Source organism: Eptatretus burgeri, chromosome 13 (assembly GCF_056783735.1).
Source record: "Eptatretus burgeri isolate ZD-2024b chromosome 13, Ebu_testis_v1, whole genome shotgun sequence".
Taxonomy (NCBI): Eukaryota; Metazoa; Chordata; class Myxini; order Myxiniformes; family Myxinidae; genus Eptatretus; species Eptatretus burgeri.
Window position 1 is genome coordinate 76,227,297 of NC_140973.1, and position 25,233 is coordinate 76,252,529.

The window sequence follows — 25,233 nt, forward strand, 5'->3', positions numbered from 1 at the left end:
AGAGATTCACTTACCTTGGCAGTGATATTCATGTCTCTGCTGGCTGCGAGTCAGAGGTCAATAGACGTCTGGGTCGGGCCTAGGTAGTCATGGATTCACTGGATCATGGGGTGTGGCGCTGCCGGTCCCTGTGAGGGAGGACGAAAGTCCGAGTCTTCAGGTCCTTGGTACTTCCAGTCTTGCTCTATGGATGCTAGACTTGGACTCTGACCAAGGATCTGAGACAGAGACTTAATTCCTTTGGTACCAGGTCTCTTCGGAGAATCCTTGGCTATCGCTGGTCGGATTTTGTGTCCAACGAGCGGTTGCTGAGAGAGACTCGGATGAGATTTGTTACCTGCATAGTCCGTGAGCGTCAGTTGCGGCTGTATGGACATGTGGCTCGTTTTCCTGACTCTGATCCTGCTCACCAGATTCTCTCAGCGAGGGAGTCTCATGAGTGGAGGAGGCCAGTGGGCCGACCACGTGCCTCATGGTTGCAGCAGGTTGACCATCATCTCAAGGAGATGGGGATGGGCCTGGCATCTGCCTGGGGGATGGCCAGACGGAGGCCCCTGGAGTACCGGCGGAAAGTGGACGCAGCGACGCGCTGTTCTGGCACATGCTCCCATACCTGACCTGACTGGTTCTGGTACTGGTACTGGTTTTGGTACTGGTTTTGGTACTGGTTTGGTACTGGTACTGGTTCTGGTATTGGTACTGGTTTTGGTACTGGTACTGGTTCTGGTATTGGTACTGGTCTTGGTACTGGTTCTGGTATTGGTACTGCTTTTGGTACTGGTACTGGTTCTGGTAATGGTATTGGTACTGGTACTGGTTCTGGTACTGGTATTGGTACTGGTATTGGTACTGGTACTGGTTCTGGTACTGGTATTGGTACTGGTACTGGTACTGGTATTGGTACTGGTATTGGTACTGGTACTGGTTCTGGTACTGGTTCTGGTACTGGTTCTGGTTCTGGTACTGGTAGTGTGGTAAACCCAACATTTTAGACATACCTGTACACGTGATAAAAGACGCCGCTTTACTGAACTTTGCAAACTTTTAATGTAACTTTGTGGTAAATTATGATGAATGTTTAAAAAGTTAATGATTTTTTTTTTCGCTCCAACATTCCCTTCGATCCTTCACTGATGAATAACAGTGTAATTATATATTCCACCTGGTTAACCTGAATTAACGGTAACTAGGGATCGCAGTTGATGTTGTGTATTTTAAGATTGTTTTATTATATCAGAGCCGTTGAAGATAAAGCCGAAAGCACATCGGTCATCGCTCCGCGTTTCGGCCGAGGGCATCGCCAGGAGCGGTGTATAAGCAGACGTCATTTGGTTACTCACATCGTCCGTGCTATCATGATGTCCAAGGAATAGTAAGGCGAGTATGACCCGATGAAAGGAAGGTTTAATGATTGAGATTTCCGATGAAATGGGTTAAACAAACATTAAAGTAAGTTATTTTTTGTTTCCTTCAGCACGATGTGTTATCGTCTCCCTTACAACTTGTTTATCAATAGTGAAAAGAAAAAAAGGAAAAACAAAAATAAATGCGATGATAAATCGTTTACTGAGCGGAATGTGTTTGGTGAAAGGAACAAAGTGTAAATGATTGTGATGAGAACGCGGGTCGAGGAAGAAGAAGAAGAAGAAGAAGAAGAAGAAGAAGAAGAAGAAAAAGAAGAAGAAGAGGAAGTCGGATTCTGAGTTTTTTCCGTTTAACGAGAGAACAGAGAAAGTGTTTGATCGATAAAACCTTCGTTTACCTCACGGATTCACCTCGTCATTCTCACATCGTGTCGGTGGAGAAGAAACGTGGAACCACGTGATTATGCCCTCCGAACTGATGGCGGACGGGGTGAGTGTGAGTTTGTGGGTAGGGGTGAGTTTGTAGGTAGTGTGTGTGTGTGAGTGAGTGAGGGAGTTTGTAGGGAGGTGTGTGTGTGTGTGTGTGTGTGTGTGTGTGTGTGTGTGTGTGTGTGTGTGTGTGTGTGTGTGTGTGTGTGTGTGTGTGTGTGTGTGTGTGTGTGTGTGCGCGTGTGCGCGCGCGAGTTTGTAGGAAGGGGTGAGTGAGTGAGTGAGTTTGTGGGTCGGGGTGAGTTTGTAGGTAGTGTGTGTGTGTGTATGAGTGAGTGAGTTTGTAGGGAGGTGTGTGTGTGTGTGTGTGTGTGTGTGTGTGTGTGTGTGTGTGTGTGAGTTTGTGGGTCAGTGTGAGTGAGTACGCAAGGATGGGTGGAATGAGTGAGTGGGGACGGGGTGAGTGAGGGTGAGTTGGTGGAGAGGGGTGAGTGAGTTGGTGGGGAGGGGTGAGTGAGTGAGTGAGTGAGTGTGAGTGAGTTGGTGGGGAGTTGTGAGTGAGTGAGTGTGTGTGAGTTGGTGGGTGGGGAGGGGTGAGTGAGTGTGTGTGAGTTGGTGGGTGGGGAGGGGTGAGTGAGTGTGTGTGAGTTGGTGGGTGGGGAGGGGTGAGTGAGTGTGTGTGAGTTGGTGGGTGGGGAGGGGTGAGTGAGTGTGTGTGAGTTGGTGGGTGGGGAGGGGTGAGTGAGTGAGTGAGTTTGTGGGGAGGGGTGGGTGTGAGCGAGCGAGTGAGTGAGTACGCAAGGATGGGTGGAGTGAGTGAGTGGGGACGGGGTGATTCTGTGCGTGGGGAGGGGTGAGTGTGAATTTAAGTGAGTGAGTTTGTAGGGAGGGGTGAGTGAGTGAGTGTGTGTGAGTGAATTGGTGGGGAGGGGTGTGTGTTGGGCAGGGGTGTGTGTGAGTGAGTTGGTGGGGAGGGGTGAGTGATTGTGAGTTAGTGAGTGAGTACACAAGGATGGGTGGAGTGAGTGAGTGGGGACGGGGTGATTCTGTGCGTGGGGAGGGGTGAGTGTGAATTTAAGTGAGTGAGTTTGTAGGGAGGGGTGAGTGAGTGAGTGTGTGTGAGTGAATTGGTGGGGAGGGGGGAGTGGTGGGGAGGGGTGTGTGTGAGTGTGGGGGTGGGGAGGGGTGAGTGTGTGTGAGCGAGTGAGTGAGTACACAAGGATGGGTGGAGTGAGTGGGGACTGGGTGATTTCCGTTCGTGGGGAGGGGTGAGTGTGTGTGAGTGAGTGAGTTGGTGGGGAGGGTGAGTGAGTGTGTGTGTGAGTGAGTTGGTGGGGAGGGGTGAGTGTGTGTGAGCGAGTGAGTGAGTACACAAAGATGGGTGGAGTGAGTGAGTGAGTGAGTTGGGACTGGGTGATTTCCGTTTGTGGGGAGTGGTGAGTGTGTGTGAGTGAGTATGCAACGATGGGTGGAGTGAGTGAGTGTGTGTGAGGGGGGAGGGTGAGGGAGTGAGTGTGTGTGAGTGGGGGGGGAGAGTGAGTGAGTGTGTGTGAGTGGGGAGGGTGAGTGAGTGAGTGTGTGTGAGTGGGGAGGGTGAGTGAGTGAGTTTGTGGGGATGGGTGAGTGTGTGTGAGTGAGTGAGTATGCAAGGATGGGTGGAGTGAGTGAGTGTGTGAGTGGGGAGGGTGAGTGGTGAGGGTGAGTGGTGAGCGGAGGGGTGAGGGTGAGTGGTGAGGGTGAGTGTTGAGGGTGAGTGAGTGGTGAGGGTGAGTGAGTGGTGAGAGGGTGAGTGAGTGAGTGTGTGAGAGAGTGGAGGGTGAGTGAGTGAGTTTGTGGGGATGGGTGAGTGTGTGTGAGTGAGTGAGTATGCAAGGATGGGTGGAGTGAGTGAATGTGTGTGAGTGGGGAGGGTGAGTGAGTGAGTTTGTGGGGATGGGTGTGTGTGGGTAGGGGTGAATGAGTGCTTGAGGAGTGGGTGAAGCATGCGTGCGTATGCACATTGGGCACAAGGTGACTTGAGTGAATGGGTGGGATTACTTGAGTGAGTGGGAACCGGGGTAAGTCGTAAGTGTGAGTGGGAATGTTGGTATCCAGTTGGAGATTTGGTGAAATACTTGCAAAATATACGACTAACTTAGTTGAGCGTTGATGTGTCGGAAGGTTTATAATTGGGCATGTGCACAACCCTGGGAAGTTGTTGGTGAGCATTAAAGACCCCACAGTATATTTTGCAAACAGTAGGTGAGTTTTCTCTCGCATTCTCATCAAATTACTCATTTCTTTCTCCTTCAGTCAAATGTGAGGCCTGGCCAGCTAATCCATTAAAGATGGCCAAAGCCGTTCTCTGACGGACTCCACAAGAAGATGGGAAATTTTAGGCCCTTTATAGTGGTGGTGGTGGTGGTGGTGGTGGTGGTGGTGGTGGTGTGGAAACATCCTGACCCCTGAATCCAAATCCAATTACCTCCTTGTTTTGTAACTTTAGTGTCGTCATCGTCGTCGTCGTCGTCGTCATCATCCCTTGACAAAGCAGAAAATAAAAAGACTCAAACAAAACAAGTGGTGATTAAATTTATCCATTTGTACATTTTATCTCAAAGTTTTTACTTTTTAAAATTATTTTGCTTCTCTCTCTGCGTGCTGCCAGGTATGCTGCAGTGCGGATGAGCTGGCGGATTTGTATCGTCGTATTGCACGCTTTCCTGTGCCTTGTGCTGCCCACGTAAGACACCAGAAAACGGGCAAAGAGAAGACTTGGAGGAACATCTACACAGGTCATTGATTTGATATTGAAGTTCCATAATGCATGCTCGGTGTGAATATTTAATTTAAATGTTCAGCCAAAAACACTCGGCTGAGAAATGACAAAGTCGTTGTTTTTGATGGCAATAATTTTAATCCTTGTCGTATTGTTGTTGTGATTGGATGATGAAAATATTAACATTTGAGCCTTACTTTCAGGGGGGAATACTCTTGAGTGGATGCTGTGGTTGTATCAGCGGTAAGGTGCTGGTCGGAGAGCATCTTGACTCGTAACGTTTACAGCGGCCCATCCTCCTGCTCGAGGAGGCAACCTATCGGACTCGTGGTCATATGGGAACCTGACATCTATTCAATAGAAAAACAACTGAGGGGACTAGTATGCAAGGTTGATATTCTGCACTCCGATTGTAATGTCATTGATGTTGGAGACTTGATGTCCGGAAACTGACCTCCCATGCTGCTCGGCAAATAAGCCACCATAATGCGGACTACTTGGCCTGTTGAGCCTCCCCTTTCAGCATGCAGCATTGGCACTCTCATCCACAGCAGCCTTTGTGTAATTTAATTTTGGACATTCCCTGAGCAGGAGAGCCATTGGACTTTACTTTCCTCTGTGGAGGTTACTGGGACACTCCTTCAAATATCCATAACAGCTTTGTCCAAGGCCTAGTTTTTTTTTAGCCTTTGGGTGGGGTGGGGGGCTGTAGCCTAGCGTGCACTTCATTTCTTATGGACTCTCTTGGCATGATAAAACTCTGTTGTTGGCCTGTCCACCCCCACACAGCGGAAGACCGGGTTTTGCATTTGTGTGCGACTGTCTGTCATTTGAGTTTTTGTCATCAAATCTTCAACAACCTTTATTATGAGAATATGGAGAAAATATTTAATAACTGAATGTACAATGTGAAAATGTGAAAGGGCAAAGTCATAGTAAGTATAAATAGCCTTTATTAGTGCAGCTGCTGTGCATTCAGAGTGACACCGTGAGGTTTTTTTTTAATTTTTTTTTTTTTGCTTCGGAGAAGAGTTCTGGAAATGCAGTTGCTATGGCAAAGTTGATTACATGGAGGACTTCTTCCCTGTAAACTTTTTATTTCTTGGGGAAAACAAACAGAAGTGTTCAGGGCTTCCGTCTTTGCTAACTTCTCTTTTTGATAACTTTTGAAGTTTTAATAAGAAAATTATTACAAAATACTTTGGAGTCCTTCACCTACACATGGCTCTCCAAACCACCGCTCTCTCCCTCGCCCCACCGCTCTCTCCCTCGCCCCACCACTTTCTCCCTCGCCCCACCGCTCTCTCCCTCGCCCCACCACTATCCCTCGCCCCTCCTCTCTCCACACTACTCCCCCTCCTTTCTCTGCCCTCTCCACTTTCCCCTCACTGGCCTTCCACTCTCCACTCACCCCTCCATTTGGAAATAGACGAATCTTTTTGACTCTTCTCAAATTGAGCTCACCCATAATGTCCACCTCTTAGGATTAGGTAACCGCAGAGTGATAATTGTAGTGGTAATGATATATAATGGTACATCCTGACAGCCTGTTTTATAATCGCTTCTGTGCTTCTTTATTCATTCACCATTGAGCTTCAGTGTGTCTGTCTATGCTGTAAGTTAAAACATTTTTTTTTTGAGATTTTGTCATCAAATCCTCAACAAACCTTTATTATAAAAATATTGAGAACACAAATGATATATATATATATATATATATATATATATATATATATATATATATATATATATATATATATATATATATATATATATATATATATATACACACACACACATATAGATACGAGGTCTGTCTAAAAAGTAACGGGACTGACTAACTTCACAGAAATTTTATTCCAAAAAATATATTGAAATCGCAGCATGCCGCTTCAAAATAGGTTCCCTTCATTCTCACACACTTGTCCATCCTTCTCTTCCACGCTTAGATGCACTCTCGGAAGGCTTCTTCTGGAATCTTTCGGAGTCACGACCCTTTTGATGGCCACCACATCAGGAAATCGGGTCCCCTTGATCACCCCCTTGAGCTTGGGGAATAGGAAAAAATCACAAGGGGCCAAGTATACGGGGGTTGCTCCAGAGTTGGCACGTTCCTCTCCGCCAGAAACTGTCGGATGCTCAGGGCACTGTGAGCAGGGGCGTTGTCATGGTGGAGCACCCAGGCATTGTTCTTGCACAGATCCCTCCTCTTTTCCCACACTGATCTCATGAGGTGCCGGAGGATCTCCTTGTACACGTATTGATTCACTGTTTGACGCTGTAGTAGAAACTCGAAGTGGACGATGCCCTTGATGTCAAAAAACTCGATGAGCCATAACCTTGACCTTTGACTTCGACATCCTTGCTTTCTTTGGTCTTGGTGATGCCGAACTTTTCCACTGACTACTCTGCCATTTGGTCTCAGGATCGTATTCGAATATCCACGATTCATCGCCAGTTATGACTTTCCCGAGCAGGTCTGGATCGTCCTCGAGGCGCTCTAATTTCTTGACAGACAGTGACTCTTTGCTGTTTCTGGTCCTCGGACAACAGCTTGGGGACCATCTTTGTGCACACCTTGCGCATTTCGATATTTTCAGTGATTATGCTCCAGACATATCCAGACAGATTCAGTGATTATGTCCTTGTTGATGGAAAGTTCCTCAGCAATCATCCGCACCATGAGTCGATGATCTGCGTGCACCATCTGCTTCACATGCTCGATGTTGTCCGCCGTTCTGCTCCTTGAAAGTCTTCCAGCCCATGGATAGTCTTCAACCTCCCATCCCTCTTTGAACCTCTTGCGCCATTCAAATGCACTTGTATGTGACATCGTTTCTTCTCCGTAGACTTGCTGCAGCATTGCGAAGGATTCAGAAGGTGTTTTGCCAAGCTTGGCAAGAAACTTCAGATTGGCTCTCTGCTCACGACTCGTAGCACGATGACTCAGACTAGACAACGTGTAAAGCACGACCTGTAAAAAATCACACAATGAGTGCAGTCAACCATCACCAATCATATATATATATATATATATATATATATATATATATATATATATATATATATATATATATATATATATATATATATATATATATATATATATATATGTTGCGAAAGACTGTGACGCAACCCATTCATTCAAGTTGTGTAAGTGGAGCACACAGCAGGCTCAGTCCCATTGCTTTTTAGACGGACCTCGTGTATATATATATATATATATATATATATATATATATATATATATATATATATATATATATATATATATATATATATATAGCCTGGTGTTGGCTTAGTGGTTAGGGTGGTGGCTTGGGATCCCAGGGTCCTGAGTTCAAGCCCCGTTGGCTGCTGAATTAACACCAGGGGGTTGACTCAGCCTGTCATCCTTCCGAGGTCGGCGAAATGAGTGCCAGTGTACTGGTCCTGGTGTATGCCCCGGTTAGAATAGGTGTACCATATCCCTGTGTGTCGTAAGAGGCGACCAGGTTTGGCGTCAGGAAGGGCATCCGGCCATAAAACATTGCCTCAAGAAAAAAGCCAAACCCCTGCACAGCAGGGAAAAATGGCTGTAAAAAACTGGTCATATATATATATATATATATATATATATATATATATATATATATATATATATATATATATATATATATATATATATATATATATGAGCCTGGTGTTGGCGCAGTGGTTAGGGCAGTGGCTTGGGATCCAAAAGGTCCTGAGTTCAAGCCCCGTTGGGCCACTGAATTAATACACCAGGGGGTTGACTCAGCCTGTCATCCTTCCGAGGTCAGCGAAGTGAGTACCAGTGTACTGGGCCGGTGTATACCCCGGTTAAAATAGGTGTACCATATCCCTGTGTCGTAAGAGGCGACCAGGGTTGCATCAGGAAGGGCATCCGGCGTAAAACATGTGCCAAATCACTATGCGGATCATACGGATGATCCGCTGTGGCGACCCCTAACGGGAGCAGCCGAAAGAAGAAGATATATATATATATATATATATATATATATATATATATATATATATATATATATATATATATATATATATATATATATATATGTGTATTTGTTTGAATTATGATGTTAAAGTGAGACTTGTGGAAACAGCAATTCCAAAATATCATTTAGCCAACACTTTCAACATGCACCACTTCATTTTTACACTGGTATACTAGTATGTATTCTCTTGACGCAACTAAACATCGATCATGTTCACATTTACAGTATTTTTGTATGATGGTGCAGGCAGTGAGCATGTTGCTCACACACATGCTTGACCATGACTTGTAAGTTTTATTTTTCCTGCAGAATGGACTCAGCGTGATGTTGAACGGGGCGAGTCGGTGATGTTTTGCCGACATTACCAGGTGCATGGTAATTCTGCAATGGAGATGGAAACGACCAGTGGAGATGAAGCTACAGAGCTCCATGGCCAGTAAGCATGGAATGGCGTTGGCTTGAGCGCACCCTAAAGGGCTCGTGCAGCCATTGCGTGCTCAACCTACGGTAAAATGTCATGAGTTATGGAAAAGTACAACGTTGTGGTGATTGGTGACCTGTTGTAATCACCTTTCAGATTGCAATGATTGGTGATGTTCCGATGGCAGTTTGCACTGTTCTGGTTACGGGTTCCTTGGTTGTGATAAACGCTTATTTATCAATGGGAGTCGGACATGGCGGTCTATTCTATGAACTCTCGTGGAACTTTGTGCGTAAGTCGCGGCAGCACCTCACTGGTCTGCGGCAGGTCCATAGTTTTGTGGGTGAAATCACCCAATAAAATATCAGAGTATTGCCATAAAACCTGGATTTGTATGTTTTTTTTGGAAAAAATCTGTTGTTTTAAATTTAAATCCTTTTGAAATATTGTCATTTGGATGTAGAACATTGGGACTTGTCGCTAAGACTCGTTTATCTGGGGATGACTTGATTACACAGCAACTGGTATTCGTTGACTTGTTCTCATGTACCTGTATCATCATCATCATTGTCGTCCAATGTTGTCCGCAGGTTATGGCGACGGGTGTCCCCTTCTGGCAGCCAAACTGCCATTTTGCGCAAAGTTCCCACCAAGGGTGGAGATGATAAGAATTTTTTGGAGGTACAGTACTGTTTGTTTTAATATTTAAAGTAGAGACTGGAAGTTTTTATCCATCTTGGTTTTGTGGTGATGTCTTGTTCCAGTTATAAAGTGGTAATTTTATTTTAGCTTTAGTGTGTTCCGTTCGCCACGTGCTGAATAGCAAGCCGTTTCAAGGGGGTTCCTGGGCTGTGATCTACTTGAAATCTTTGCAACTTGCGATTTTGGTGGGCAGGTGTGGAGTCAGAGCTGCAAGGAGACATGTGTGGATCTCCTGGGGCTCGAAAAACATGGCAAGGTGTATGATGATGGTACGGCAGGATTCTTTGTTGTACTGCTCATGTCACATGCTGTTTTCTCCCGATGTTATTTCCACCCCCCCCCCCTTCCTCCTTCACCACCTCTGTGTTTTAATTTCCTCCTCCCTGCCTGCATGTCTTTTATATTCGTATTGTTAGGGACTTGGGATTCAAGACTTGCAATGAGGGGAAGCACTCGGGTCATTCCCAAAGCACTCGGGTCTTGAGACCGCTGGGCACAGATAACTCCATGCACCGGCTGGTTGCTAAGCAGCCATGAACGCGGGGATTGGCCATGCCAATCCTGGCAGGGTTACACTACCTCACGTGATACCTTACCTGGAGATGGCCGAAACAAAGGGGGGGGGGTATCGTGCCCTCAGCGCATACCCAGATTACTGCCGAGCGATAGTGTGCGCTTGCTAACAAGAGCCAAGAGTGGGCAGACCTTCCTGGCTAAACTAATGTGTGGACCATGCTGGACCAATGAAGAACAAGGACAAATGTGTCCAAGAGCCACGTCATTCCACCAGTCAATCTCCTTGCTATGTGAATCTTCCACCAGTCAATCTCCTTGCTCGGTGGCTCTTTGTGACCTTAACTTGCACTGCTGATGCTTCCAGGGCATCGAGTGCCTCGAGGGCATCAGGTACCCCCAGGGCATCAAGTGCCCTCAGGGCATCCTGTGCCTCCAGGGCATCGGGTTCCTCCAGGGCATCAGGTGCCCCTGGCCATCGGGTGCCTTTTGGGCATCAGATGCCTCAGGGCATCAGGTACCTCCATGTATCCTCCCTGCCTGCTTCACTCCCTATTTTCACCCCCAGAAAGGTTTTGTCTTCACCAGAAGAAGAAGAACAACGCGGAGCTCTCTTAGAGCCAGCGTTCGCTACGCAACGCGGCTAAAAAGGCAGAACGGGCTTGGTACATTTATAACATAAGCAATTTATTTATAAAGCGAGGGTGAGGAAAAGTACGTGAGCAATAATGAAAGGTTTTATTGCAGGCAATATGTACGGCAGGGGAAAGCAAGGATTTGTGGGGTGGGGAAAGAGAAATTCAGTTGCATACAAATAAAAGAGAAGACACAGGGCAGAGCTAAACCGATATAAAAATTGTACAATCTTATAAAAATTGTACAATCTTGGGCAAACAATACAGGCGTCATCAGACACACACCCAAGGAAATTGGCGAGCAAGAAAGAAATTGAGAGACAGTTGTGTTCACGACCTCTTTCAATACCTGACGCGACCGATGGACCTACGCTTCCCAGTCGCTTAGGGGGGGAGGAGGGAAGAAAATTAGGGGTGTCTATGGTGCGTGAGTGGGAGGTGTAAATGAGGTGCAAGTGTGATGCAGAAGAGGAAGAGTGAAGGAGGTGCATGTCTGCAGTTGCTTTTTTAGTCTGTGCGTCCACAGCAGCCGAGACAGTGGATAGGAGAGACAGAACATGTGAGGCAATAGCTTAACTTGACATGTGAGAAAGTCTGTAAATGTTAATGCTGGCAAAGATTGGCTGTGGAACGCAATCCCAGTGCCGAGGACTTGACGATGACCCGGCAATGACTTGGTTACTTCTGGCTGTGGGGTTGCTTGGGTGGTGGATGTAATCATAAAGAATGTGATCTTTCCAGCTGATATGTAAGATTTTTCTAAACAGTCTTGTGCATGTGCCATCTCGTCTTTAGCACAGTCTGTTGGTGAATGTCCAAGTGTCAGCACCACATAACAACACCGACTCCACTGTTCTTCTGAATATTTTGAACTTATCTTATCTTTTGCCTTCTTACTTGCATGCCCTGCATTTTTTTTTGTTTTTTTTTATCTTGCCAAAACGAAGTTTTGCAAGATATGTTAGTCAGCCTGTATGTTTTTTATTTTATTTTTTTGTCTGTAATCACGTATAAAAAATTCTGCAGAGCACAGTTGTCATTGTAAATTTTTGTAACTTCGCATATCAGAGGCCTATAGAGGTCCCTTTCAGTGCACAAAATTTTGAAGGTTAAGGTCAAAGGTCAAGGTCACTTTGTCGCAAATCAGGGGAGTCGACGAAACCCTTATTTTTTGAGTAATTTTGATCGGATCGTCTTCAAACTTCATGGGAATATAGTTCATGGTCTGGCGCTCAGCTGATTAATGTTTGGTGGCGAATGGCCTTGACCTTCATGGTTAGCGCCTAAGGTCAAACATATTTGACCCCAAGGTCAAATTTTCAAGTTTTAAGAACCATATCGTGTAGCATCTCAAATTGAACACCTCGATGAGTGCTTTCTGGATATGTCAAGCTTGAGACATTATGACATCATTTGGTGACGTTATGAGGCAAACGCATATTTTTCATGGTTACTCTGTAGAACGATTCTCATCGGAATCTCTCGTAGGCAGAAATTCCTCAAGGAGTCGCTCCTGGTGGATAGCAGCTCTGTTCACCTCAGTGTGACCTTAAAGAAGTCACACGTGGTCACCTTTTGGCAAGATACGGGTCACCCTGGGGGTGACATTGGTTTTTTTTTTTGTCTTTCCTTTTGTTTCATTGTTTTGCATTCTTGTGTTTTCAGCTGTTTGTTTTATTTATTTAAGCATCTTGATGTCTGTCGACATTTGGTGATTTGAGGATATGTGGGTTATTAAATCGTTTTTGCGGATCTCATTTTAACCGTCAGTCGATGGACCTTTAAATAATAAAAATGGTCGACCACCTTTTTTTGTTTTTCTCCTCCAGACCATTTTGGGTGCCTTTCATGGTCCCATTCTGAGAAACACCTGCTTTATGTGGCTGAGAGGCGTGTCCCCAAAGCCCCATCTTTTTTTGGATCCGCTGTGACCTCTCGGACCGATGGAGATGAATGCCCTCCCAAGGTGTCGATCCCGGCACGAGTCATCGGATCGCACATGCTTGTGCTCTGTAAACAAGAGCAGAGTTATTTCATCGAAGCCTGACATTTTAGATCGAACCTAAATTTTGCTAAGTGCACTGACGAGCCTCAATTTTTCCTTTTGTTTGAAGGTATAACATGTGCACATGTTGTGTTTGACTCGGCAGTGAAGTACTTTTCAATTTTGATTGAGTAATCTGTGATAACAAAACTGAGCTGTGTGCAAGCTGAGTGGTGCCTCGCTCGTTGGTTTTGCAGAATTGGTTGACATTTGTTGTTTACATGAACGAGTTAAGTTGTGCACAATATGGTGTTTCCATCTCTCTGTCTCTTGCTCTCTTTTTGCCAGGGTGACAAGTTTGTGTTTCAACAAGATTGGGGAGAGGGACTGGTGGGGAAGATCAGTGGGGTTTTGTGTGTCCTGGACGTCCAGAGTTGTGCTGTGAAGGTTCTGGAGAGAGTCCCGCATGGTGTCTGCCCAGGACAGGTGAGCATGATGATAAGGTGCAGAATAGCCCAAGATTGACTGGTGAGGGTGCTGGCTTGATGAAAAGTGTTGTGAAGCAGATCACTCTTATCCATTGTGTTGCCTTTGCCACAGGCCCTCTGGGCTCGTGGAGATGAGGGTGTATTGTTTGTGGGCTGGTATCGCGATCCCTGGCCATTAGGTCTGAAGTACTGCTCAAACCGCAGGTACTTTGAGCCACTTGGGTATTTGGTGGTAAAGTCGGGCTTTTCGGTAGCAGGGAAAACTTCTGCAGATACAGTATATATATATATATATATATATATATATATATATATATATATATATATATATATATATATATATATATATATATATATATATATATATATATACACACACATTTATTTATTTGTTTGTTTTTACTCGAGTCTGTTCTCCATTTCCTTTCTTGCAGGTCCGATTTGTTCTTTTTGAACTTTGAAACGGAAACGTGTGGTGAGTATTGATAAATTCCGTGCATTGTTGTGCCCCCGAGTTTGTGATGGCATGATTTGTGGTATTTTTGCTTTGTGTCACATTAATGTTGCAATTTGAGTTTTGAAGGCTGCCCTAGCAACTGTTGTTTTTTTACGTACATCATGACATGATGGAAATCAGGCTTTTTGTGCATAATGTACAAGTTTTTATTTATTTATGTATTTTGAGGAACTGTTCTCTTGCTTTTGTACTGATTTGAATTGTTCCAACTGTGATACATTTGAGGGTTATTTGCCCTTCATCATAGATTCCCCTTAACCTCGTCTCACCTTTAAACTCGTCTTCCTCCCTTCTATCCTCTCCCCCTTCTTAATTTTTACAATTCGAGGCCCCATCACTTCCTCTCCCTCTCCTGTCACTTGGCCAGTGCATATGTAATATGTAGATTTGTAGGTGGCTCTTTGTGACCTTAACTTGTACTGCTGATGTTAACTCCTGACATGACTGGGAGGCAGTTTCCCAGCACAATGCCGCCGTCTGGATTTCCTTGAAGTGGTCGAGGTTAATCATCATCATCATCATTGGTAGCCCCAGGCATTCTCTCTGGATGCCATGGCCATGAGGAAGCCAGCCACTCTGACCTGATTCCCCCGGAGATAGAGTAAAGAAAAATGTTAAATAGTTGTCTGTGTTGTGTGAGTTGAGAGCAAGTTGTAATTACGTGGTGTATATCGTCGAGTTAATGGTGACGGTGCCGGCATAATGCATCCTGAGTTGGGTCGAGTTTGTGTTGTTAGGTTTTTAAGTGTGGGGTCGTAATTGGAACAAGTCTCGCTGATGTCATTCTGGAGAGGCGTGGGAAGGGTTTGTTTCGATGCGTGGATCATGGAGTGTGGGTTGTTGAGTATTTTATTGTTGTTCTGCTGTTGAAAAGCAATTGTGGTGATTTGATTGTGAGTTTTTTTTTCTTCCAAGATGTAGTTAAAGGTGGAGATGGCACATTTGAACAGGTGTTAGAGTAAGTTGTTTTTTTTTAGGTCTTCTTGTGTCTGGAATGAGGTGGGTGATTGGACATGTGGTGACGTGGGTGTTCTTGTTCGAGTGTCGTCAATGAAGTGTGTGCCTCTTGAGTGGGGCAAATATATTTTTGTGCCGTGGTTAATAATCCCCACCTGTCTGCATCAGGGGTCAGTAAACTACTTACCACCAGCGTGTATGCAAAATTTGGTGGAGATCTGCCTTGCCCTGTTTTTTTTTTCTATACTTCACACTCACACGCACGCACACACACACACACACCCTGCCTTATTTACTGCAGGCGGGGGTACCCGGTGTTGTCCAGTACTGTTCTAATCCTGTTGGTATTTTTATTTTTCTGTTATTCTGTCAGGGCCTAAAACGCTTCCTAACACCTACGACAGAATGGGGTCGGGGATCATTTAATATCAATACCTTTCAGGTAGTTACTCGGGCTTGGGTAGTACAGAGCAATAAAAAAAATAAAGAACCAATGTCACCCCCAGGGTGACCAGTATCTTGCCAAAATGTGAACATGAGTGACTTATTTAAGGTCACACTGAGGTGAACAGAACTGCTATCCACTCGGAGCGACTCCTTGAGGAATATCTGCCTACGAGAGATTCTGATGATAATCGTTTTACAGAGTGACCATGAACAATACGTGTTTGCCTCATAACGTTACCCAATGACGTCATTATGGCTAAAGCTTGATATATCTAGAAAACACTCATCGAGGACTTCAATTTGAGGTACTGCAGGATATGGTTCCTAAAACTTGAAAATTTGACTTTGGGGTCAAATATGTTCGACCTCAGGCGCTAAACCCTGAAGGTCAAGGTCGATCACAAACAAACACTAATAAACTGAGCGCTAAGCCATTTACTACATTCCCACAAAGTTTGGAGATGATTCAATGAAAATTACTCAAAAAGAAGGGTTTCATCGAACTCTATAATTGACTTCAAAGTGATCTTTACATTTGACCTTGACCTTTATATTTTCGTACGGTTAATGGTATCTCTCCAGGACCGTTGTACATGAAATATCAAGAGATTTTGATGAGAACTGAGGAAATAAAATTTTCATGAAAAATCCGTTTTTTTTTTGTCATGACGTCATAGCGTCAAACTTTTGACAGATCTGGAAAGCACTTATCAAGCACTTTCATATGAGGTATTACTCGATTATGGTATCCAAGATTTCAAAATTTGACCTTGGGGTGAAAAACTTTCGACCTCCAGCGCTAATCATGAAGGTCAAGGCCGATCGCCACCAAAAATTAATCAGCTGAGCGCCAGACCATGAACTATATTCCCATGAAGTTTGAAGATGATCCGATCAAAATTACTCAAAAAATAAGGGTTTCGTCGACTCCCCTGATTTGCGACAGTGACCTTGAAAATTTTATGCGCTGAAAGGGACCTCTATAGGCCTCTAATATGCGAAGTTACAAAAATTTCCAATGATAACTGTGCTCTGCAGAGTGATCGATACGTGATTACAGACAAAAAATAAAAATAAACAAAAAAACATACAAGCTCACTAACATATCTTGCAAAAACTTCGTTTTGGCAAGATAAAAATCCAACTTTATTTTTATTTTTATTTTTTATTTTGTGTAAAACACCACCAGCACTTACTGATGAACCTCTGAAAGTTTGCTGAAGATCCATTTGGCCATCTCTGAGAAAAATGGTGACACACACAGACACACCAACTTTGATGGATGTGAGAACTGAATTCGGAAGCTTTGGTGAGGCCAAGTGGCGGCTCGACTTGCACTGCTCGATATGTGTTTGGGATGCGGCCTCGCCTTGCGACTTTTTGAGTTTTGCCGACTCCATCCCATCGATGAAGGAAGACTGGAGGTCACACCTGAGGTCGTGCGGATTGACATTGCAGCCACTTCTGGGATGGAGGGGGAAACCTAGCACAGGTAAGGAGACTGCTTGCTCCATGAGCCGTCGTTCCTTGCTGGGGAGAAGATGGATGCTTCGGGATTTGGGAAGACTTGGTTCGTTCTTAGAGACTTGTGAGTGGAGATGCCGACCAGTGGCGGCGATGCGTGCACACACATACGCACACAAACATGAATCGTGATTATACATACACAAGCAGGGTTGTGATTGTACGTGTACATGAATCGTGACTATACACATACTATGCAAATTTTATACACGTATTAAACATTTGTAATCATAAATTTCAGCGTTTGTCAGTCAGTCCATCAGTGTGTCTCCTCAATAACTCCAAAACGATGAAACCTCGCGGCCCCCAAACCTTGCATGCATACTAAGGGATCTCCAAGGGAATGCATTCATCAAAATTTGATGATTGGGTTAATTTTTAACACTCCTTTTGAAGATAATTAATGGACTTATTTAAGTATCCCTTAAGCGATCATACTTGGTCAGCCCCTGAGTCAGCCCTCTGTCAGCTTGCTGGGGGTCTTGATTTGCCATTTTGTTTGGCCTGCTCAACAATGCTTTGACTTTACTTGGAACAGGCCGTGACGGTTTCTTAACGATCAAACGTTTTCTTTCTTAACGATAAAACTGAATACCTGATCATCATGCCTACGAATTGCTGGATTCATGTCGTTACTTATAAACGCCCGGAGGTGCCAGTGTTCATGGCTTTATTTCATTTCAGCCCATGCGATAAGTTCCAGAATCTCTTAACTTAAGCCGGATTTCAAAATTTAAACTGTGGAATTGACCTTAGCAGCAGTTCTGACTGATAAAAAAATAAAAGTGGTCATTTGTCCAAACTAAACATTGTTGACATTCCGGGCGTCTCTGGGTGATGGTTGTTATAACTAATCCCTTGCCAAGCCAGCGCGGTCATATTAAACACCGTCTGGAGACGTCTAGAGTAGAGTGTGAAACAATGTGCGAATTGGACAAATTGACACCTTTCTTATTTTGTTTTATGTTTTTTTTTTTTTTAGCAGTCGAACCTGCTGCTCAGGTCAATACTGCAGTTTAAGTTTTGAAATTCAGTTCAGGTTAGAAGATTCTAGAGCTTATCACATCTTGGCTATAATGCTTATAAATGTCCAGAGTTGTAGTTGCACATTATTTGATATTCCGGACGAGTCTGGACAGTGGTTGTGTCCGGGCGGTATTTTTCTCTGGGTTGTGTTTATAGTATGACCGGTATAAAATGGATTTCAGACATTATTTTGTTTCCATCTTCACTGTTCTTCTCTGCAGAATCTTTTGGATGAGATGGTATGAATCGTAATTAACACTCTACCGCATGTCTGCCTTCCCTTCCTCTCACCTCATGCTGAACTCCTCCCAAACCCCTTCCCACCTCATCCAAAGCCCCTTCTTCCCCCTCCATCCCCATAAAAATAAAACTATCTGGACGTTTATAAGCATCACAGCTGAAATGTGATAAGCTCTAGAATCTCTTAACCTGAGCTGAATTTCAAAATTTAAACTGCAGAATTGAACTTGGCAGCATTTTCCATTGCTAAAAAAAGTGTTCATTTGTCCGATTCGCACATTGTTTGATTCTCTTGACGGTTCTGGGCGGTGTTTGGGATGACGCAGCCAGCCATTCCTTATCAACTATTAAGTTGGAGTGCTTGCTTGAATGCTCAATAGTGGTGGGTGGAATCTATTCCAACAAAGGAATCGAGTAGTGAACCGGAATTTGTGGTGTAGTCATGCCCGCGGGGAGGGGCATGATGATGATGCATGATGGGCGTGATGGTTGGAGGAGTGGCCGTGGGGTTCGGCGAGGGATATGAGGTGTGCACGCCGTCTGAGGCGTGGTAGTAATACTGGAGTCGGCCGGCTCGTGAGTGTACCGCGTACGGAATAAAGGAGAGCCGCGGGCACAGTACGCCCTGGCTCGCACTCGTGCAACACAGCCCGGCTCGACTGTTCCTCCGCTTCGTGTCTGCCTGCTAAGCATCTCCCAACCCAGTACAGCACAGTGGCGACGAGGATCGGCGGATCGACGTGTGTAAGGGCGGCAAATGACCCGTGCGGTTCCAGGCTACGGAGCCAAAGGTCTCGCCGGCGCGAACATGGCAAAGGGTCGGTGCATGGCAAACGTACGCGTGCCCGCCTTCGTCGGAATCTACTTCGGCCACGTCGAGTGGGCAACGTTCGCTCATTTGGTTCATTTTCTTGTTCGTTTTGTCGAGGATACGCGTTTCGGCTCGAACGCGGCGTTGGACGTCGCGCAAGCTCGGGAGAATATCCGAGGTCTCGATGGTCGGGACACAGCAGATGGTCTAGGGGTCATCGCGATAGGCCAGGCACGCACGGCCATGCGCACGGTCTGCGGCGCGGGTCGTGGGCGAGCGTGGCAATGCAGTCACTCGGACGGCGGTCTGGGCTCTCGAGGTCGTCTGCGGTGTGTGGGCCGAGGGTCATCGCCCATTGTTACGGTCATAGATGGCGGTGTGCGAGGCGATCCTTCCGTCCCGCGCCGAACCCTGCTTGCGATTGATCCGGAAATGACAAGATCAGTGGCAGGGGGGGGGGGGGAAGTGAGCGAGGCACGGATCGGGTGTCGAGTTGAGTCCACTCGTGCTGGCCGCGCATCGCATTCGGCTGTGCCGTGCAAATTCACGGCAGAGGAGCATCCAGCACAGTTCAGAGATCATTTTATTTCTGGTCTGCGAGCAGCCATTGACATTGTCTGCGAGCAGCCATTGACCGACACCACATTCGACTCGGCGATCGCGACTGTTTCATCTATTGAGCAGACACCGGTGACCGCGCAAGTCCGCGCGATGGCTCAAGTGCCGCAGGGTGCTCGCACGCCTAGCGGTGCGGGACGAGAGCGCGCACCGCAGCACGGTCGCACCGGGAGCGAAGGGGCACCGCAGCACGAGCGCACCGGGAGCGAAGGGGCACCGCAGCACGAGCGCACCGGGAGCGATGGGGCACCGCAGCAGGACCCCAGTGACCTGGAGATCAGCCTGCAGCCGGGGCATGATGATGCCGGCGAGCCGGAGCAGGAGCCGGGCTCGGCGAGCCGGACCCTTTTGGGTCGGAACGGGTTCCGGTTCGTGCCTCCAGATGTGCCAGTGCTCTCTTCGAGACCTTCGTCGAATACCGAGGGCGAGGCGCTGGCGGCGGGGGCCGCGTCGATGCAGCGGGAGCCACCGTTCCCGCGCTTCGTTCGCGATGAGTTCCCGCGCTGTGGCAAGGTTCGTGAGGCAATGCGCATCGGTGTGGTTCAGGCAGCTTCAACAGGTGGCGGTGGGCCCGTGGCGTTAAAGGGAGTCGCGAGTCGCAGCATCAAGTCGACAACCAAGAAGCGGACTCGTGATGTGGGTTGTGGGTTGTTGTTCATGGCATATGTGTTTTTCCTTGCTCTAGTGATGCAGTTTAACGTTGTTGAAATAAATGCCAGCAGTTCTCATGTAAAAGTGGATGTGGCGAAGATCAGTCAATGGGAGTTGGATTATGGTCAATGTGATGTGGGGGCGAATAAAGAAGGTTTGTTAGCCTCCAGTTGCTCCAGGCCGCAGGTAATTGCTTTGTCATGTGCTGGGATTTTATCAAAAAAGCGCGCTGTACGGAAAAATGAATTTACGATGCTTCGAATGTTATTCCTATTGATTTATAACGAGCTTATGGTTGAAGTGGGGTTTAAATGGAATTACTACTGTCTAACTGCCGTGTGGGTCTCGGAGATCGACTCGGGGCCGGGACTCGTGCGCTGGTCGGCGTTACCCCCACCTCTGCTTTCAGCGAGGTCAGACGTGCCTGGCGCCTGGGGCGTGGCTCTCTTGGTGCGCTCAAGGCCGTTTTGGCCATGCGGTGGAATCTTAACTGATTATGGTGCATGAAGGTTGGGGAGTATTTGTTGCTTCCGGCAAAGGGTGCTGTTCAGCGCCCCCACCAAGGTCGGTTGGGTCTGGCGGTGGCGCCGCGGGTTCCAGACAGCGGGGGTCCGGCCTCGAAAGGTTTATCTGTTTCAGGTCTGCCTGGGGGCGGGTTTGCTGAGTCGTGCTGCTGTGCTTCTCCAGTAGCTCGCTTCCACGCATTATATGATGTGATGTGCTATTATACTTTGTTATTTTCATTTTATTTCCATGATTATTATACGAAATCCTTCGTGTTCTGCATGCTTCTTATAATACTGATCATTTAATAATCATACTTTTAGGAGGGAGGAGTGTGGTGTAGTCATGCCCGCGGGGAGGGGCATGATGATGATGCATGATGGGCGTGATGGTTGGAGGAGTGGCCGTGGGGTTCGGCGAGGGATATGAGGTGTGCACGCCGTCTGAGGCGTGGTAGTAATACTGGAGTCGGCCGGCTCGTGAGTGTACCGCGTACGGAATAAAGGAGAGCCGCGGGCACAGTACGCCCTGGCTCGCACTCGTGCAACACAGCCCGGCTCGACTGTTCCTCCGCTTCGTGTCTGCCTGCTAAGCATCTCCCAACCCAGTACAGCACAGAATTGACGTTTATTCTGAGTAATTCCTACTTCAAAGAAAGAAGCATTTTGGGGGGTTTAGGGGGAGGATATTTTTCATCCCTTTTGAGCATGTTCTGGTTACACATGACCTGCTAACATATTAATTGAAAAGGAACATGCCCCTGGGGTGTCCCATTTGCAATATAGCAGCAAAAGCAGGTCACTTGCAAACTAAACATGCCCCGAGGGCATGTTCCTTTCAAATGAACAGCAAGACATTTAGAGTTTGCCAGTAAAATTTGTTGATTGCTTTGCTGAGGGATGGGCAGGCAATACATCGACTGATGAAGTTTTGACAACTTATTGTTCACAAGGTCCAGAAGTACAGTTTGGAACTATTTCGGGTAGGTTAAAGACATTCCGAAAGTTGCATTCTCACTTTGTTCAAGAGACATTGCTCATCGCTGTAATACGTCCAATATGCGAAAACATTTGAAAACCAAGAGAGTACTTGTTAGAGATGGTTACGAATGCAGATTCAAAGACACCAAAGTCTGCAACAATAACAAGTTCGCGTTTACAATTGAAAGTACTTTTGCCCAGTAATGCCCTTCCCTTCCACCCATGCTGCCTTCCCTTCTCCTCATGCTGCCCTCCCATCCCCCCTTCCTGCCTTCCCTTCCCCCCTTGCTGCCTTCCCTTCCCCCTTGCTGCCTTCCCTTCCCCCATGCTGCCTTCCCTTCCCCCCATGCTGCCTTCCCTTCTCCTCATGCTGCCTTCCCTTCCCCCATGCTGCCTTCCCTTCCCCCCATGCTGCCTTCCCTTCCCCCATGCTGCCTTCCCTTCCCCCCATGCTGCCTTCCCTTCCCCTCATGCTGCCTTCGTTTCCCCTCATGCTGCCTTCGCTTCCCCTCATGCTGCCTTCACTTCCCCTCATGCTGCCTTCCCCTTCCCCTCAGCCACCTTCCCTTCCCCCATGCTGCCTTCCCTTCCCCCCATGCTGCCTTCCCTTCCCCCCATGCTGCCTTCCCTTCCCCCATGCTGCCTTCCCTTCCCCCCATGCTGCCTTCCCTTCCCCCTTGCTGCCTTCCCTTCCCCCTTGCTGCCTTCCCTTCCCCCTTGCTGCCTTCCCGTCCCCCTTGCTGCCTTCCCGTCCCCCTTGCTGCCTTCCCTTCCCCCTTGCTGCCTTCCCTTCCCCCTTGCTGCCTTCCCTTCCCCCTTGCTGCCTTCCCTTCCCCCTTGCTGCCTTCCCTTCCCCTTGCTGCCTTCCCTTCCCCCTTGCTGCCTTCCCTTCCCCCTTGCTGCCTTCCCTTCCCCCTTGCTGCCTTTCTTTCCCCTCTTGCTGCCTTCCCTTCCCCTCTTGCTGCCTTCCCTTCCCCTCTTGCTGCCTTCCCTTCCCCTCTTGCTGCCTTCCCTTCCCCTCTTGCTGCCTTCCCTTCCCCTCATGCTGCCTTCCCTTCCCTCTGGCTGCCTTCCCTTCCCTCTGGCTGCCTTCCCTTCCCTCTGGCTGCCTTCCCTTCCCCTCTGGCTGCCTTCCCTTCCCCTCTGGCTGCCTTCCCTTCCCCTCTGGCTGCCTTCCCTTCCCTCTTGCTGCCTTCCCTTCCCCTCTTGCTGCCTTCCCTTCCCCCCTTGCTGCCTTCCCTTCCCCCTTGCTGCCTTCCCTTCCCCCTTGCTGCTTTCCCTTCCCCCCTTGCTGCTTTCCCTTCCCCCTTGCTGCCTTCCCTTCCCCTTGCTGCCTTCCCTTCCCCCCTTGCTGCCTTCCCTTCCCCCTTGCTGCCTTCCCTTCCCCCTTGCTGCCTTCCCTTCCCCCTTGCTGCCTTCCCTTCCCCCTTGCTGCCTTCCCTTCCCCTCTTGCTGCCTTCCCTTCCCCTCTTGCTGCCTTCCCTTCCCCTCTTGCTGCCTTCCCTTCCCTCTTGCTGCCTTCCCTTCCCCTCTGGCTGCCTTCCCTTCCCCTCTGGCTGCCTTCCCTTCCCCTCTGGCTGCCTTCCCTTCCCTCTGGCTGCCTTCCCTTCCCCTCTGGCTGCCTTCCCTTCCCCTCTTGCTGCCTTCCCTTCCCCTCTTGCTGCCTGCCCTTCCGATCTTGCTGCCTTCCCTTCCCCCCTTGCTGCCTTCCCTTCCCCCTTGCTGCTTTCCCTTCCCCTTGCTGCTTTCCCTTCCCCCTTGCTGCCTTCCCTTCCCCCTTGCTGCCTTCCCTTCCCCCTTGCTGCCTTCCCTTCCCCCCTTGCTGCCTTCCCTTCCCCCCTTGCTGCCTTCCCTTCCCCCTTGCTGCCTTCCCTTCCCCCCTTGCTGCCTTCCCTTCCCCCCTTGCTGCCTTCCCTTCCCCTCTTGCTGCCTTCCCTTCCCCCCTTGCTGCCTTCCCTTCCCATCATGCTGCCTTCCCTTCCCCTCACGCTGCCTTCCTGACACATCGGCCATTTTGGAGTTAATACCATATCGCACTATTTTAACCCTTCCCCTATCATCCGAGCCTATCATCATCATATCATTAAAAAATGTCGCTTACATCACTTCTCCTCGTGGGGCCTCATGTATATAAACACACACACGTTGGAGGTGGATACTTTGACCTCGTTGGTCTCTGTTCCACCAACTGAAGCCCAGCTACGTGTGGAGATAGCAGCCACAACAGAAACTTGCACATGCATACATATATACACATATACATACATGCATGCACACACACACACATACACATACACATACACATACACATACACATACACATACACATACACATACACATACACATACACATACACATACACATACACATACACATACACATACACATACACATACACATACACATACACATACACATACACATACACATACACATACACATACACATACACATACACATACACACACATATATTGTGGGGCGGGGGTCTGGCGAAGAATGACACCTCGGTGGGGGAAAACTACGTCGATTCCCACCAGACTCCCCGGAATTGTAAGCCATGGCTCACGGATAATTCCGTGATGCGGCGGGTCACTTAACCACTGTGGATGCCAATACCTCAACCGCGCGGCGTAGGGTCCTGCTGTCTTGAATCAAGTTACTGAATTAACCACGCGGATTCGACTGCCGGAGAACCACGCCCTCTGTACGCCTTGCCCAAACCGGATCACTCTACCAACTACCAACTACCGACTACCTTTCCGGATCGGATGCAGTTGAGCGGCACTGCCAAGGACGTACCGGCAAGAAGGAACGGATTATCAGGAATAAAGACCCGGCTAAACTCAGATCCGAAGCCTGCTGGACCAATGGAGGAAAAGACAAAGACGAGCTGGGAACATTTCTACAATTATTTATTTACAATAAGCAAGGAAAAGCATGTGGCACAACAAAAAGGTTTATTCGGTATGGAATGCAGGGGAAAGATGAGAGGTGTGGTGCTGCAATTTTACAAGCAACTTCCAAAAGCAGACACAGTGCAGACTTGATGCGGGATTAATAAAAGCAACAATGGAGATCTTACACAGGCTTATCTAACGGACACGCGCCAACACACTCAGACACACACTCAGACAAAATAAACCCAATGAAAGGCAAAGGATGTTTGCCGCCAGTGTGGGAGGGAGAGAGTTGAGGTTACAGTTTTTGGTACCTGAGCGTTTCATGGGAAGGGATGCTCCGTGGTGCGGCACCCTACAAAAGCTGTGCAGTTCGGTCCACAGCCGCATGAGTGGTAATCGTGTCTGGCGGAGTCCAAAGAGGTGAGAGTTGAGCAGTAGCAGGACCAGACGAGGTTTGGTCAAGGTCATGTGGGCGAGGACCAGTGCAGTAGGCGGGCTGTCGAGGCGCGACGTTGGCAGAGCCAGGCAGCAGGAACACTTTCACAACAATTCTCTTCAACCTCTCAAACTTGCAATTCTCTTCAACAACCAAACAACTCGCAATTCTAACTCGACCTCTCCAGCGATCCGCAAAATCAACTTGACCCAACTCTGAGGATTGCTCCGTACTTTATAGATCACGGAGCTCGGGGAGGAGCCATGGCGAAATCAACGTTATCGTCTGATCCGAGCATTCCGATGGGAC

General features: G+C 47.5%; 1 protein-coding gene across 4 annotated transcripts in view; it reads left to right on the plus strand.

Annotated features, from left to right (window-relative positions):
• Window positions 1-1,267: 1,267 nt before the first annotated feature.
• Window positions 1,268-25,233, plus strand: part of APEH (acylaminoacyl-peptide hydrolase) — a 48,024-nt gene continuing 24,058 nt past the window's right edge. The window contains exons 1-9 of one of the 4 annotated variants that reach the window (XM_085853169.1): window positions 1,268-1,377; window positions 4,441-4,567; window positions 8,877-9,003; window positions 9,579-9,669; window positions 9,884-9,959; window positions 12,668-12,804; window positions 13,171-13,308; window positions 13,423-13,514; window positions 13,745-13,785. In XM_085853169.1, coding sequence (XP_085709295.1) covers window positions 8,915-9,003; window positions 9,579-9,669; window positions 9,884-9,959; window positions 12,668-12,804; window positions 13,171-13,308; window positions 13,423-13,514; window positions 13,745-13,785 — 664 coding nt within the window. In that variant the 5' untranslated portion in view covers window positions 1,268-1,377; window positions 4,441-4,567; window positions 8,877-8,914. Of the gene's footprint in view, window positions 1,378-1,627; window positions 1,855-3,854; window positions 4,035-4,440; window positions 4,568-8,876; window positions 9,075-9,578; window positions 9,670-9,883; window positions 9,960-12,667; window positions 12,805-13,170; window positions 13,309-13,422; window positions 13,515-13,744; window positions 13,786-25,233 lie in introns of those variants that run through there. The other 3 variants (XM_085853167.1, XM_085853168.1, XM_085853170.1) reach the window with 3 other exon arrangements.